At 46.0% G+C, this 17,240-nt stretch overlaps 1 protein-coding gene across 6 annotated transcripts in view; it reads left to right on the top strand.

Annotated features, from left to right (window-relative positions):
- Positions 1-17,240, top strand: part of COL12A1 (collagen type XII alpha 1 chain) — a 433,058-nt gene that overhangs the window by 385,648 nt on the left and 30,170 nt on the right. For all 6 annotated transcript variants that reach the window (XM_078648068.1, XM_078648070.1, XM_078648071.1 and 3 more), the window contains one exon: positions 14,685-14,738. In XM_078648068.1, coding sequence (XP_078504194.1) covers positions 14,685-14,738 — 54 coding nt within the window. The remainder of the gene's footprint in view (positions 1-14,684; positions 14,739-17,240) is intronic.

Raw genomic sequence — 17,240 nt, 5'->3', positions numbered from 1 at the left:
ACGATCCAAGGGTTTTGTAATCATATCCCAATATTTTTCGAGCTTGGGAATATCTTTAAAGACAATGAATGAACCTGTAAGATTACTTGGACACAGACTCATATGTCTCTTATAAACCACCCAGTCCCAGTAGCGCAGTTTTAGAGCTTTTTTTGAGGGAAAGACAGCAGATTCGGGGCCTGTCCACAGGTCACCATACCCCAGGGCAAGAAGGGAAGAACTTAAATCCTTAAGCCAGCCTATATTGGAGGAACCGTGAAGATCTTTAACCTCCAAGCAAGCCCTAGCATAAAAATGAAGTTCCGGCGTTGTCCATAGGCGTCGCCAAAATGCCAATGGGCGGAACCTCGCTTGATCCTCCACTGGATGACACCCAAGGTCATACAGAAGCGGGATCCGTGGAGTTGACTGTGGAAGACCCGTTGCCACCCTAAGGAATTTATTTTGGGCTGTTCGTAGGGAATCCAGTTTACTAAAACCCCATAATTCCGCCCCATATAAGACTGAGGGTAAAACCGTTGACCCATACATCTTAAGTAGCGGAGAGATTGGCAGCGTAAAGGATCCTTTGTGCTCTTTGATCAAGGCACCGCCAATCTGCAGGTGCTTTAGAGCCACAAGCTCAACCTGGTGGGACCAACTAAGGGTCTCACTAAATGTGACTCCCAGGTAGGTAAAGAACTTAGTTTGTTCCAACGGGGTCCCCCCATATTAACCCTTGCGGTGATTTGTTTGTGTCCTCTTAAGACCATAAATTTGGTCTTAGATACATTCACCTCGAGCTCATGTTCGCTGCAGAAATACTCAAACCTCGTCAAGGCTTGTGGAAGACCCTGTCTGGTTTTTTAAATCAAAAGAGTATCGTCAGCGAACATGAGCAACGGAATTTTCATTCCAGCTAGGGATGGAGCGTCCGTCGGATGGTTTTCAAAGTACTTGGTAACCTTATTAATATATAAGGAAAAAAGGGTGGGGGCCAGCACACACCCTTGCCTAACGCCTTTGGCCACTGGAAACCTATCTGTCACCTCCCCTGGTTTACCCCAGCGGACCTGGGTATAGGTATGTGCATGTAAGTTCACCAAAAGGCGAACAAGGGGGGGTGGCATGCCCAGTTCTAAAAGGCACTTCCACAACCCAGCCCTCGGGATGAGATCAAAAGCAGACCGCAAGTCCACGAAGGCTGCATATAGGTTGCCTTTACCCAGGACAACCGTCTTCCAATAGAGAAGCATAAAACGAAATGCCTGGTCCAGGGTACTCACATGAGATCTAAAACCAGCTTGAAGAGGAGTTAGAACATTATAATCCTCAATCCATTCCTGAATCCTGGCAAGAACCAGGCGGCTGTAATTTTTTGAACCGCGTCAATGAGACTGATCGGCCGGTAGTTAGATGGAACCGACCGATCGCCTTTTTTATAAATGGGCAAGATTTCTGCACCTGCCCAGGATTCGGGGATTCTGGCACCAGTGGCCAAAGCATTTACCAGATAGACTAGATATGGTACCCAAAGGTCATGATCATGTTGGAATAAGTCAGCTGGAATGCAATCTGGACCGGGTGCCTTACCCCTTGGAATAGATTGCAAGACTGATTCGACCTCTCTAGCCGTAAACACTAAGGGATCAACCGACAATGGCCAACAGATGTTTACCTGCGTGTAACTAAGACACCTAATTTGATTCTCAAAGAATAGTACCCATTGTTTTTGATCCACCGAGGCTGGGCTCAGACGGTCATCCTGGGACAAACCCCATTTAAGTAGGTGCCAGAACCGTTGCAAGTTCCTAAAGCCACATGCTTCGGTTAGAGCTGACCACCGGTCGTCATCCCAAGTTGCCTTAGCGGAACGTTTAGCTGCATTAAAAGCCTTCCTACAAGATCTAATAAGAACAGGATTCTTAAGTTTTAGAGCTTTAAACAGTTCTTCATGGGTCCGACGGCACTCTTTATTAAACCAATTGGAAGGTTTCTTAATCCTCCTATTACCCTTTTTAGAAACAGACTTTATAAACAGTTTTTTTAAAGACATAAACAAACTGGTATGTGTGTCTGTAATCATTGAGTTAATCACCTCCTGTGAGTCACTTTTAGAAATCTCAACCAGAGCATTAGAGACCAAAGATCTGATCGTTTTACGAGCTTCAGGATCCACAGAGATTTTGGGCCAGCGTACCCTCCTCTTATCGTTGGTGAGAACAACTACCTCCTGAGCTAAATTGGGCAGACTTTTAACCGGTCTCGAAAAGCTACGATCCCTTATTTCCGCCACCAAGGGGTCGTGGTCGCTTTCCGGGCGTGGCTTTACTTCCATGTCCACCACCCTAGGCCATAGTTTCACATCCAATAATACATAGTCAATACGGCTACTGTATCTACCATTACTAAAGGTATGTTTTCCCATCCTATCGGAGCGCACTCTACCATTTAGGGCACGTAATCCCAGAGCCAAACACAACCCTTTAATAAAAATAGCCGATTGGGATCACTTTTTGATCGGGGCTAAATCAAGTTGGGGTATTCCCCAGGCCACATCCTCAGTCTCTGTTAGAAGGCCATCATCTAGACTCAGTGGTTCGAAGCAGGTATTCAGATCACCCATTACAATTATATGACCAACTGCCGGGGCATCACTTAAAAATGCATCCAGACAAAGGAGGGTAGGTGAAACCCTACCACCCTGGACGCTCCTAGCATATACATTAATCAACAAGATATTTAACCCACTGGGAGATTTAATACTAACCATTAGTATATCAGGGCTGTCAATATAAACTTCCTCAGCTGACACACCCTCATATTGACGAACCCAGACTGACAAGCCACCCATAGCTCGGCCTCTATTCCCTCTAATTGCAGGTTTGCTAAAGTTCAAGTAGCCAGAGAGGAACAGAGGAAGGAGAGCCCAAGTTTCCTGGAAGGACCAAACATCACCTTGACGAATAAAGTTGATCCAATCGGGAATACACATGCGCGACTCAAGACCAGCTATGTTCCAACAGCCCAGGATAGTGCCATATCTATCAACTGGGACACTGTCAGTATCTATAGCAGAGGGGAGAGCTTCGTCGTTCAAAAGAGCAAATTTATCTTGGATAAGGGCAACTCCATTTGTAACCTCAGCATGGATGCCGAGGGACCCACCCTGAGTACTCAAAACCGTTATGGCACTCTCAACAGCTGGGTCAACACATAACACTGTTTCTGGTACCATCTCCCTGTCGCCAGATGAACACGAATATGCAATGCCCCTATGTGTCTTATTCACCTCTGTTCTCTAACAAAGAATACTTAAACTTAGCGATTACTTGAAATTAATTTATTTTCTTTTATTTATCAGCCTATTGAGAAGCATAATGTAACAATATGCGACTACTCTTTATTAATGACAAATTTTTTACACGCCATATTTTCGTAAAAATCAATTGTGAATGTTACCTTTAGTTGATCACGTCCATTATCAGTTGTCCTCTCCCCAAGTCAAAAGTATTTTACTACAGTCATTCTCTAACATCTCTCTCATGTTTCGCTTCTTTGTTCCTTGCACATTCCATCACTTTGCTACTTTAAGCGCTCCTTTCCAAAGTAGCAATGTTGCCTCGTCTTCTGTTAATAATATCTCCTTAATTGTTGTCCATTCTCATGCTTTACATTCTCACGATCTTTCTTTACTTAACTCATGTATGTACATTTCCACAGTTGATCGTTTCACACACCCCTTTATTGGTACACTGATCTTTACATCTCTACCCAGTTGGAAGGACGTTTACAACAGGTGGTAGTGTAGAACGAAGAAAACAACACTGATTGTTGTGATATGACGGAGGCAGGTATTTCCTGGGAAAGCAATATTTTGCAGAGCGAGAAGAACATCCGCTAAGGGTTAAGTCGTATGGACATGTAACAGAATAAAAATGGAGGTAGAAGCTTATGGGAATTTAGAGAGAGTCAAGGGTAGCAGTGAGAATATGATTAAACCAAAATTAAGTTTTGCAGCGTGAATCTTTCTGGATTCACTATGCTGTGCACTATTCCGCGGACTAGTGGTTGGGTCCGGAATCGTAGTCTTTTCTTTCTTTTTTTTTTTCGTGGCCCACGTGGGCGTCGACGTCCCACCTTTGGTGTACTTCCTGTGACATCAGCACGCTTCCTGCGGAAGCTCCCACCTTTGGGCGCCATCTTCAGATTCTTTTTTCCACCGTTGGGTCTGGATCATTCCCGAAGGGGCTCCAGAGTTTTGGAGAGAAGAAGACGCAGAAAGGTCGATTTTGCAAGGAAAATACTGAGAAGACGACGAGGAACAACACGATCGAGCCGGGATGACGAAGGAGGAGGAGAACTTCGTAAATGTCGACGTCCAACGGAGAATGCGCGCACAGGGGTCCCCCTGACCACGAGAAATGGACAAGACACCGTTTAAATTCTGCTGTAACTGCCACCCCAAGTATGCGCAGAAGGACCAGCACCCGATTTGCAACCTCTGCCTGCCGGTCGATCACGAGAGCAAGGACTGCAACGCCTGCTCCGCCTTCACGCCGTCGACTATCCAGGTTAGAGAGCGTCAGAGACAAGACAAAGCATGCAGAACAAGGGCGAACCGCCGGCCCTTCGAGACCTGGGGCTCTCGAGCGACGAGGAGGACTACGTCGCCGGAGAAGACGACGGCTACACGGTCGTAGAGACCAATAAGAAGACTCCAAAGGAGGTAGGAGAGTCGACGACCCCTAACCCCCGAAAGACTCCCGAAGGTCTGAGCAAGACCCTCGAAAAACGGAGTCTAAGTCCTCGAAAGGACCACTGGCGCCGAAACCCTCGACGACTGTAGATGCATCCAAGGACAGATATCCCAGCGGATCCTTGGATAAGGACTCCCAGGTGGCAAAGACCGGCGAAAAGCCAAGGTCGTCGAAGCACGTCTCCGAAAAGGAACGTTACATCTTCGAAAGACATGGACCCGAAGGGCGCTTCAGCGTCGACCAAGGATCTGAAGCCCTTCTCGACGTCGACGTATACGTCGAAGAGATCAGCCGAACACTTCGACGCCAAACAGGTGGCCGAAATGGAAAGGAAGAAAAGACGGCTCGAGGTAGAAGACAGAAAAGAAGTTCAAACACTCCTCTAAGGATCCTCCCTACATCAGAGGATCTGTGACGGCGGACTCCATCATTGCGGCTACGGCCAGGAAAAGGGCAAATGTGCCAACAACAACAGGGCCACCACCAGACAAGGAGAGCAGGAGGATGGACCTAACAGGGAGGAAGATAGAGAGGAATGCTGCAATGCACTGGCGCATGGCAAACTCTAACGCCCTGCTAAACAGGCACCAGTACCAGATTCTGGATTAAATCGGACACCTGCACAAACATCTCCCAGATGAGTACCAACAGAGGGCCGCACACCTCTTGGAAGAGTGGAAAAATGTGGCAAACTCTTGCCTCAAGACAGCCTTGGATGGTGCGGACACATCCAGCAGGCTGATGATGTTGGGAATAACGGAGAGGAGACAGGCCTGGCTCAGGATCTCAGGCTTCAAACCGGAAGTGCAGAACAACATCCTAAGCACCCCGTTAAACGGGGAGACACTGTTTGGGGCGCCGGTGGATGACAAACTCGCCCAACTCAAAAAGGAGAACTAAAAGGCAAGGTCCATGGGGGCCTTACAGTTCAGGGGCACCAAAAGGGGTACTCCGTCACGGAGACCGAATGGACGAGGGGGAAACCAGCCCGGAACGTCCCACCAGACCTTCCAGCAGTCCAACCAGGGGGACAGCCAAACACAACAAGGACATCAAAAGCAAACCTGGCACTACCAGCAAAAGTGCCAGTCCTTTCACGGGAGGGCGAACGGACGGGGACAGAATAAAAGAGAGGGCCACCAACCCACCTCTAAGTGACTCCCCCACGCACTACGTGCCCACCCACGCAACTCGTCCCGGGGTGGAGCACGACAAAGCAAGCACAGGGTTACACGGACAGAACACCGGTGACCATGTCACACCAGTGGGAGGCAGGCTAAGTCGCTTCTTCAAGGAATGGAAGAAGATAACAACAGACAAGTGGATACTCAACATTATACAGTTCGGATACTGCATAGAACTGGAAAGGACACCGTCAAACAGGAGACCAAAGAGAAGGGTGCAGTCAGGAAAAGACCTAGAGCTACTTCAAAAGGAAGCGAAAGAACTCCTCCAAAAGGAGGCCATCGAACCAGTACCTTACAGAGAAAGGAACAGGGGAGTATGCTCAACCTACTTCCTGGTACCAAAGGTGGACGACACACTGAGACCCATCTTGGACCTAAGGTTCTTAAACAAGTATGTAAGAACACAAAAGTTCAAAATGACGTCCCTGCAAGAGGTCATTCCTCAGCCAAGGAAGGGAGACTTCATGGTCACCATAGACCCTCAAAGATGCCTACCTGCATATCCCAATGAACAGGCGGCACACATATCTACTGAGATTTGCTATCAACAGAGATCACTACCAGTTCACAGCCCTGGCATTCGGACTAAAATCCGCACCAAGGGTTTTTACAAAGTGCCTCGCAGCAGTGGCAGCGCACCTAAGGAGGGAAGGGATACATGTATACCCTTACCTGGACGACTGGCTAATAAAGGCAAGTTCAGAAAGAGCATGCAAGGAACACACACAGCGCATGACAAGTACACTGGTGGACCTGGGATTCTCCATTCACTGGGGGAAATCCTCAATGGAACCAGAGCAAGTAAAAATCTTCCTAGGGGCACAGATCGACACTATATAGAGCAGGGTGTTGCCCAGCGACAAGAGAACACTGGCCCTACTGAAGGAGACGCACCTCTACCAGAAGGGGCAAGCTCTGACAGTGAGGACAGCGAGCAAGATCATGGGCATGATGGCCTCCTGCATACATCTGGTCCCAAATGTACGGCTCCAGATGAGACCATTCCAGGAATGGCTGCAAGAGCAATGGTCACAAGCTACAGAAAGTTGGGAAGATCTAGTGGTTGTAACGTACGCAGTGCAGGAGGAGATGTTGTGGTGGAACAAGGAGAACATAACAGAAGGGAAGCATTTAACACCACTGACCCCAACAGTGACCATCACCACAGACACATCCCAGAAGGGATGGGGCGCTCACATGACCAAACTCAGGGTGCGGGTCCTGTGGACTCAAGCGGATGCGGTCAAACACATCAACTACCTGAAACTAAAGATAGTGTTCCTCGCCCTGAAGGCCTTCCATCGAAACTGTACAGCCAGAGAGTGTTGATCCAGACAGACAACACGACAATGATGTTCTACATCAACAAGCAGGGAGGAACACAATCAGCACCGCTGTCGAACCTAGCTCAGGAGATAAGGAGGTGGGCCATACCACTATAAATAGACCTGCTAGTCATACACCTACCAGGGAAGGACAATGTGGAAGCAGACTGGCTCAGCAGGCAGACATCGGCATACCACGAGTGGGAGCTCAACGCACAGGAAACGCAAAGGCTGTTCAGAAAGTGGGGAACACCAACAATAGACCTGTTTGCAACACCCCAGAATGCAAAATGCCAAAGCTTCGCATCCAGGCAACAAGGGGAAGGATCCCTGGGGAATGCCCTATGAATAAACTGGTCGAAAACATTTGCCTTCGCTTTTCTCCCGATACCACTGATACACAGAGTACTCAACAAGTGCAGAACCAGCAGCATGACCCTGATCCTGGTGGCACCACAGTGGGCCAGGCAGACCTGGTACTCACAGATAATGGAAATGGCACAGGGTGCACCCCACAAGTTCGGGAAAAGGAAAGACTTACTCTCCATGCAGGGTGGAGAAGTCCTACATCCAGAGCCAGAGAGCCTCAGCTTAGCAGCGTGGCTCCTGAAGACATAGAGTTTCCACACCTGAAGTTACCTGAGAGCACCCTGAGGGTACTACGAGAGGCAAGAAGACCTAGCACACGACGGTGCTATGCGGCAAAATGGAAGAGATTTACACTATGGTGCTACAAGAAAAAACTACACAAAAAGATGACAAAAGAATCGACGGTGTTAAGATATCTCACACACCTGCTGAAGGAAAACCTACGTTCCTCCTCGCTTAGAGTACACCTAGCGGCGATAGTGGTCTACACAAGCGGAGAAACGGGGAAGAGCCTCTTTACATTGCAGATAGTGAAGAGATTCCTGGAAGGGACGAAGAGGATCACACCTCCAAAAAGGATGCCTCCGCCGGCATGGAACCTCAATTTAGTGCTAACAGAGCTCATGAAAGCGCCTTTTGAGCCGATTCATAGGGCATCACTACAAATGCTGACTATGAAAACAGCCTTCTTGGTGGCAATCACCTCACTGCGCAGGGTGAGTGAACTACAGGCACTAACACTACAAGAGCCCTACATCCAAATACACAACGATAGGGTGGTGATGAGGACTCACCCACACTTTATGCCAAAGGTGGTATCAAGGTTCCACATCAAGCAAACAATACAAATACCAAACTTCTTTCAGAAGCCAACCACAAGCGCAGAGAGGGCACTGCACACTCTGGATGCTAGAAGGGCAGTAATGCACTACATAGAAAGGACCAAGGAGCACAGGAAAACAAAGCAGTTCTTTGTGTCCTTCGCAAGCAGTTTCTTGGGTAGACCAGTAACAAAGGGAATCATCGCACGATGGATTGCACGGACGATACAATTATGCCACAAACAGGCAGGCCAAGAGCTAGCTGAGGGGACACAAGCCCACTCTACAAGGAACAAGGGAGCAACAATAGCCTTCTTGGCTAACACACCCATTCAAGACATATGTCTGGCGGCAACATGGGCTTCAGTGCACACGCTCACTAAGCACTACTGCGTGGATATACAGATGAACAAGGAAGCACAAGTAGGACAAAAGGTGCTTCAACATATATTCAACAGCCAACGCTCATCTTCCACCCATCCGCCACCGCAATAACAAGCCGCTACAAAGTCTATGCACAGCATAGTGAATCCAGAAAGGTTCACGCTGCAAAACTAATAGTTTCTTACCTGTCGTTGTAGTTTTGCAGCTTGAAGATCTTTCCGGATTCACTAGCGAACCCACCCACCTCCGCCAGAAAGATGAGGCTGGAGAAGCAGGTGGTAATACAAGGACAAAACAGAAAACAGACACCTTGAAAGGCAAGCGGGGAAAAAATTACTTACTTGAAAAAATACAGAGAAAATTGCCAAAGGATTCACAAACAGAACAATCCAAGAAAAAAAGAATCCGAAGATGGCGCCCAAAGGTGGGAGCTTCCGCAGTAAGCGTGCCGACGTCACAGGAAGTACACCAAAGGTGGGACGTCGACACCCACCTGGGCTACGAAAAAAAAAAGTACGAAACTACCATTTCCGGACCCAACCACTAGACCGCGGAATAATGCACAGCATAGTGAATCCAGAAAGATCTTCAAGCTGCAAAACTACACCGAAAGGTAAGAAACTATTCGTTATTATCGTTTGAAGAAAACAACAGGATTGACCCATTGGCTTTGCCAATGCTTGTCATGAAAATGTGAAAAGTACTGTCTGCCTTATTCGCCTGTTTTTTGCAGGGCATAGTCTGTTGGTTTCCAGTCTGCTTCTAGCAGAGTGTGATGGCTAGTGTGTAAGTGGTGTCAGGAGGTTCAGGATGTTACTCTGTGACAGGTATGACAGTGCTTTAGGTAATGGGTGAGTGCTAGTCTGTGAGGGATGTCAGAGCGAAGTGTTTTCATTTCGGTAGAATTGTTACTTTGGGGGTATACAAATGCTTTCTTTTGTTAGTGAGTGACAGCCGTCTGTGAGGGGGTGTGAGAGTGCCCTCAGTAGTTTGTGACTTTTACTCTGAGAGATGTGCCATGGCTGTTGGAAGTGTGAGGCTTCTAGCCTGACGGATGTCACAGTGATGTCTGTAGTGTGAAATCGCTACTTGTTGAGTAGTGTGAAAGTGGTGTCTGTAGTGTGATTCTGCTTCTGTGAGGGATGTGAACATGTGTGTAGTGTGCAGTAGTTGTCTGTAGTGTGAGACTGCTGCTAGAGGAGGGTATGAAAAGTCTCTTTGTATTGTGGCATTACTAGTTTTTGAGATGTGTGAATACTGTAGACGGTGTGAAACTCCCACTGTGTGAGTGATGTGAAAGTGCTGTTGGTAGGGCGTGACTGCTACACTGAGAGATGTGAGTGTTGTTTATAGTCCAAGACTACTAGCCTGAGAGGGCTGCTACTCTGATGGGTTTGAGGGTACAGGCGATAGCATCAGTCGATGGGATTTGGAATCCTTGACTGTCGAACTCTAGACGCCCCAAATCACCATCATGATCGGCATAGCTGGCAACATTCTTCAAAGTCCAATGCTTCAACTTTAGCCAGCGGCGGCTCATCGGCTAAGGCGCAGGAGCATCGCCCTACTGCTCTGTGAGCAGTTCAAGATGGAAAAATAAAATGATAATAATGCAATGTTATCATTTTTTTTCCCCGTCCTTGTATACATTTTAGGTGCGGGCGGGGCTTGGCTGTCACAGGAGCAGGGGGAGGAGTGGTGGGCACTCAGACCTATCATGACACTGCTGTCATGTTGGGGACAGCAGCGTTGTGATTGGCTTGGGGATTCTAGGACCATGTGTGCTTCCTGCTTCCTACTCCTGGAGTTGACCATAGAGGACCGAAAGGCCATGGCATAAGTGATTTTTTTTTCATCCCCCGCCCTGCTACTCTTGTTCAGTAACAGCCACCACTGACTTTAGCAGCTTCCACAGGGCGCTAAAGCACGCCAAAGTGCCAAAGTGAAGTCTCACATACATCCTGAGAGCTTTTTCTGGGCAGGAAACTTCAATGCACGTTTCCCCACATTGCCCTATCAATGTGTCTAACGATACACTTAAATATGCCTTATATAGAGCATCTTGTTAGGAGAGGGGGGTAAACTCAGTACCCAAGACGTCACTGGCATCTCAGTCAAATGACACATCCGCAATCATACCATAAGGTTAATATTTGAGGGGGCTGACACTGACTCCACCTCCTGCTCCAACTTCTCCTGCCTCCTAACTCCCACCCACAACTCTCCTTCAGTGTCCTTTGAAAGAATTACAACATGAACTGCAGCCATAAAATATCCGTGTTTTCTGCAGAGATTTAACACATGTTCAGTCATTCATTGCGTTGTTTATAATGCTTTTTTTTTTTAACAAAAAGGGAAACCGTGTTCCTAAAAGACGAAAGAGAGGAGTAGCATCTGATAACAAGTCAGCTGCACAGAGGTTTAAATAGAAACGCCGCGTTTTACATATAGTAAGGTAGAATTGCTGTTCGTGCTAAAATATACGCATTTCGTATTGTCACTTTAATATGTTGCAGTGATGGGGCTCGGAGAGGGGGTGGTTAGGACGGCGACGTCACTGGTAAGCTGCATACACCCTTTGGCTCTCTCCCTCATACGCGTTGCGTTGATGCATTTAAAAGGCGTTTTTGAGTAAAGCTTCTCCAGCTGCACGCCGAAATGATGAATCTCACGCCCGCGCAGCTCCACAGACAAAGAAGGAGCACCAAGGAGTGAGCCCCGGTGGCTCAGTCGAGAGGACGGTGTGAGCTGCTGGCACTCTGTGGAGGTAGCACTTAGTCAGTGGTGGAAGGCAGTATTCACTATGCCACATGATAAGTATTCATTCCACCACAAAACAACTGTAGAATGCATGGTGAACCGAGACGTCATGTGAATTCCTCACTTAAATAAACCATGCGATCCTGGCTAAATCATTGGATTGATCTGTGCCTCTGTAGCCCTATCTGCCAAAATTAACTAACTGCCTAAAAACAGACTAAACATAGACATTGTTTAATATACTCCCCACATTGAAAAGGAGCAAGGGACTTGTCTGGAACTCCCCTTCTGTCTCTTAAGGATAGTGGAAGACCCTGTGGGATCAATGATTCGTTTTAAATAATCGAGGTGCCTGCATTTAATAAATCTGATGATGCCAAGTACACTCACAGGCGTGAATCTCGGAAGAACAAGCACCAGAGGGGACTGGGTCATGGAGCAGAATTAGTTACAGAGCACCAGACACACACAGTTGTTTGGATCCCAGCCCACACCCCAGCAGGCGTGAGTCAGTGTGCATTTTGTAGCTCCCCATTGCACGCATGGACGGCTGCCCAACCTGCCACATGTGTGATGCCAGACACTGACGCCGGGCTCCCGCTCTGCTGGAGCCATGGCCATGGATCAAAGTTCTCTGAGTCAGGGTCAATGTGCTCCTGCTACTTGAGCTTAGCTTCGCAGCTTTGTGCCTGGATGACTGATGCTACATCTCAGCCCCAAGAGAGGAACAACTAGGCTGAACATGCAGAAAGGTCACTGAGTGCACTTTAAGCATCAATTAGTATACACCGCTCCAGGTACAGAGACATAGTGAATAAGTGCAGCTGCTGCAGGGTAGACCTGGCCCTCCACTCCTCTAGGCCCTGATGCCACTGCACCGGCTGCACCACTGATAGCTTGCCCCAGCCTGGGAGAGGTCAAAGTGGGAGGCGCAAAGAGCACACATCCTGGCCTCTACCTCACAGCACAAATATGGCTGACAACAATTTCTAGTCTCCAAAGTCCAGCTGCACACATGTGCAGGCAGTGCTTGAAATACAAAAATAGAAGTGCAGGTACTCTGTAGCAGAGTACCTGCTTGTTTCTGAGAAATGCCGGTATTCTACAATTAAAAGTATTACATTTTTCTTAAACATTGCTAGTATTCTCTCCCTGTCAAAATAAAAAAGTGCCGATACTGGACAGCACAGGCCCATTTAAAGCACTGTGTGGAGGTGAAGCTCTCACTGGAGACAGCCAGGGGTAGGGAGACCACGGGGGAATCCACAAGGCCACACTGAACCTCATTATTTTATTTATTTATTTATTTATTCAAAGTTTTGTATAGCGCGAACAAGATCCTTACAGATATCAGAGCGCTTCACAAAGATAGGGTGGGGGCAGTAGGAATGAACAGAGAAAATGGTAGCAATATAATAGTCATTAACATGGTGGGATAATAATAACATACATAAAACATGTCAGTATACAATCAGGTAAACAAGTAATATCAAAAGGCACAAGTCATTGTTCCCACTACAGAGGTGTTCAGGTACACCATGGGTGTGTGGATGGCTTATATCAATGTTTTAGTGTAGAGAGAACTGAGTGGGGGCATCGGGAGAGTGAGTCAGTAAACCAACGTGTATCATATATTGGTCGGTAGTAAGAGAATAGCGTAGTGGTGTCCCCATCACGCAGAAGTATAGTGCCAAAGGACCAGGTGAACAGTGGTGCAAAGCAATGCAGAGTCTCTGATCCAGCACCTATAAGGTGCTGGATCAGAGACTCTGCATTGCTATAAGGTGCATCGCATTCCTATAAGGTGCTGCGATGCACCCACTAGCACATGCAGCAACTGGAGGGTCCCAGGTGCAGCACAGCATAGTGGTCCCACCGCAACAATGATGCTTTTAGTTTTAATACACATTTGCTCAATGAAGTCAAGCATGTGTAGATTGCATTTTGTGCTGCTCTGCTGATCACGCGGTGGAGGTTTCAGCAGCAGTCAGGGACAAGCAATAGTGTCTCACTCGGGCAAGGCCGATGGGTGTGGGTGCACTGCAATCTATTTTTATTTTTATTGTCAACAGAATGGCAATGTTGTATCTAAGTTGCAGCCTCTTACACAGTAAACACATACTTGGATAAAATAGCTGCATGTAACGCAGTTGCGGTGCATTGCTCGTTGAGCAGCAGGGACTGATTAGTGGGCCATCACATCATTAAAAAATAATTAATAATTACATTTTAAAAGTCAACATCTGCAATATCCTGTGGCCTGATCCAAATTGTGATGGGCAGTCCATTGAGCCATTGCATGAAGGTAATTCACCGGAACAAGCCAATTAATGAACGGGGATGAACCAAGGTCTCTTCCATAATGTTGTTGCAATCTGGTGTGCGTGCCTGTGTGGTGTTTGATGTGTTTAGCTTTTAAGGGAGACCTCATGTTACCACTAAAGTTGACTGTAGGCGAGACCTAAAAAGCACACAAAAGATTTTCCACAAATCCCTTCCAAATTGAAATTTTGGGAAACGGTTCTTTTATAAAGATAGCAAAAATTTCCCTTACATACCTGTTCTATAGATCTATATGAGAGATTGCCAAGCTTATCTGTTCCCCTATTTTTATTAACATCATATTCACGCGTTACGAATTTTAGACAGCAGATAAATAGGGAGGAGCTTAAATATTTGATATAAACATATGTGGAACAGGATGCATTTTATAATTCTATAATACCCCTGTGGCGTTTGGTTACATTTACAAAGAATTCACCTTTGGACTCCGTAGCGCATCATAGCACCAGAATTGATACATCACATTCTTTTATAGAACCTTAATACTTTATATTCAGAAAAAATTCAACTACTGTAAAATGCAACATGCTGAAATCATAAAACTGCCCTCAATCCTGTGGCTGTAAGTCAATACTTGTTTGATGACGAGGATTCCAGATCCCTCGTCGAAGTGAAACAAAGCAATAAAATTAGCAAGATGATATTTTGTCGCATTGACTTTCTGTGGTCTGGATTTGGCAACGTGAACACCATCTGTTTTCTATTGAGAGCTTTACATCAGCATTGAATATCTAATGGGTTCCATTTTGGTAACAGGGTTTCCCAGGAAAGGATGGCGTAGCAGGCCCAAGAGGACCACCTGGACCAATGGTAAGTGTATATTGTCTTAAAATACATTTTCAATGAGCAGGCTGCAGGCATACATCACAGGAGTATCATATGATTTAAACTTGATTGAGACATTAAAAACTATGGACAGAAGTAAAAGCTAAAATCTATATGTTTCATAAAATGGACCTCCGCATGTCTGAGATATGTAGTGATTTTTTTCCAAATGTCTTGAAACCACTTTTCTTGGATATGAAATTAAAAAAACTTTCCACATATCTCAAAACCACTTTGCTATGTTACCAAAAACTGAGACATTGATAATGCATGTCTTAGAAGTGCTATTTAATAAAATGCTGCACAAGCATATTGTGATTTTAGGGATGCCTGTCAGCCTGGCCTGGAAGGCCCTTATGACATCACAACAGTGGGTAACCAGTTTAGTTATTAGCTGTGTCTATGTCATAGCAGTGGGTTAAGAGATTCACAAACTGAAATAAATAATGGAGGCTGTCTATGAGAGCCTTACATAAAAAGTGCATTATAGTTTATGGCTGTAAAAATGTGGCAGCTACAACTTTGAGCAGGATATCTGCTGTGTTTTGCCAGGAAACAACCTTTACAACGCAACTTTTACAACGCACTACCATTACAACGAAACTTTTACAACGCAACATCCATTACATCGCATGCCATTACAACGCAACCATTACAACGCATGACACTACAACGCATGTCATTACAATGCAGTCATTACAACGCATACCATCACATCGCATAGTACCCTTACACTATCCAGCACTTACCCTACTGTTGCACCCCCTGGAGTTAGAATAGTAATTTTTACCCCTACACTTTCCAACACTTACCCTACTGTTTCACCCTTTGGAGTTAGAATAGTAATTTTTACCCCTACACTATCCAATACTTACCATACATGCAATGTAATGGTATGCGTTGTAATGGTATGCGTTGTAAAGGTAGCATGCGTTGTAATGGGATGCGTTGTAATGGATGTTGCGTTGTAAAAAATGCGTTGTAAAGGTATGCGTTGTAAAGGTATGCGTTGTAACGTCATACATCCGTTTTTCCAGAGTATCCGTCCTCCAAGCTCTAAATAAAGCCCCTAGTAGGTAAATGTTTGTATACAGCAGAAAAAGAGTAGCCAGCAATATTCCACATTCTATCCAACCTGCTGTTGTGTGTGTCCAATGTAATAAGCACGCTGGACCTTGGAGGCCCAAATTTATAAAGGGAAAATGAAACTCTAAGCATCAGCATCTTGTTGTTTGAAAAATTATGATAAAATCAATGTCACTCTTGTTACATGGCCGCAGCTGACAGCTATGCACTCAACCCAATTGGAACCAGCTCAGAGGCATTCATAACCCTGTCTTGCCTTATCTATATTACTCAGCTCCACATACCTGGCTCCATTGACCCTTCTTTGCCACACCAAGAGTCCAACAATAGCCAATTGCTACGCAATCTGCCGTGGTGTCATGACGTGACTGTTCTCTGTACATCTTTATGTACATATAAATAAAATTTTATCTGTCTCCTGAAAACAAGGCCTTCTATCAACATTTAGCTATACAAGTGGCATGGTGCACGATTCGTTGAAATAGCACGAAAGGACAGAGCCCAGCTTTCATTCTTCCAGCTTTGATGTCCATGTCAGACCGTAGGACCATATTGTATTTCTTTCAATGAGGGTGTATTTATCTAAACCTATGTACATTTTAGGTCTGGTTGGAGTTTGATGGCAGTATAGACATTATACAATTTATTTATTTTATTTATTTTCAAAGTTTTATATAGCGCGAACAAGATCTTCACAGATATCAGAGCGCTTTACATAGAGGGGTACATGAGGGAGCATATTCAAACAATAAATCACTAGATCATACAGTACAAATAGGTGGCTACAGAGCCCATCACGAGAGTAATAAGACAGCTCATACAAATCAGTGAATGGGTCAAACATGTAGTACAGATCGGTGCAGGGTGTTAACAGAGTTCGAGATAGTAGATCAAGTGTATTTAGCCATGAGGATAGCTTTTACTTCCTTTTTAAATAGTGTAGTGGAGGAGATAAGCCTGGTTTCGGGAGGGAGTGAGTTCCAAATCCTAGGCGCCAATCCTGAGAAGGAGCGCTTGTATGTTTTTTCCTTCCTGAATCTTCGAGGTTTCAGCAGAAGATTCTTTGTGCCTCTAGTGTTTCTAATACCCCCAGAGATTGTCAGTTTCTGAGAGAGGTAGCCGGGTGAGTTTAGGTGTACCGCCTTGTGTGTCATGCAGGCAATTTTCAGGTGTATTCTGGCTTCAAAAGGTAGCCAGTTCAGGGATTTCAAGTCGGGGGTAATATGGGAGTGCTTTTTTGACCCAGTGATGAGTCTCGCTGCAGCATTCAGAGAAGCTCTTAGTGGTGCGGTAGTAGTTAGGGGGAGTCCGCAGAGGGCGGTGCTGCCGTATTCAATACGTGGGATGACTATCGCTTGTACTGCTGTTTGGAAGTCTTTGGCTGGGAGGTAGGGTTTAAGT

This window comes from Lissotriton helveticus, chromosome 6 (assembly GCF_964261635.1).
Source record: "Lissotriton helveticus chromosome 6, aLisHel1.1, whole genome shotgun sequence".
NCBI lineage: Eukaryota > Metazoa > Chordata > Amphibia > Caudata > Salamandridae > Lissotriton > Lissotriton helveticus.
This window is presented reverse-complemented; position numbering and strand designations above follow the sequence as displayed.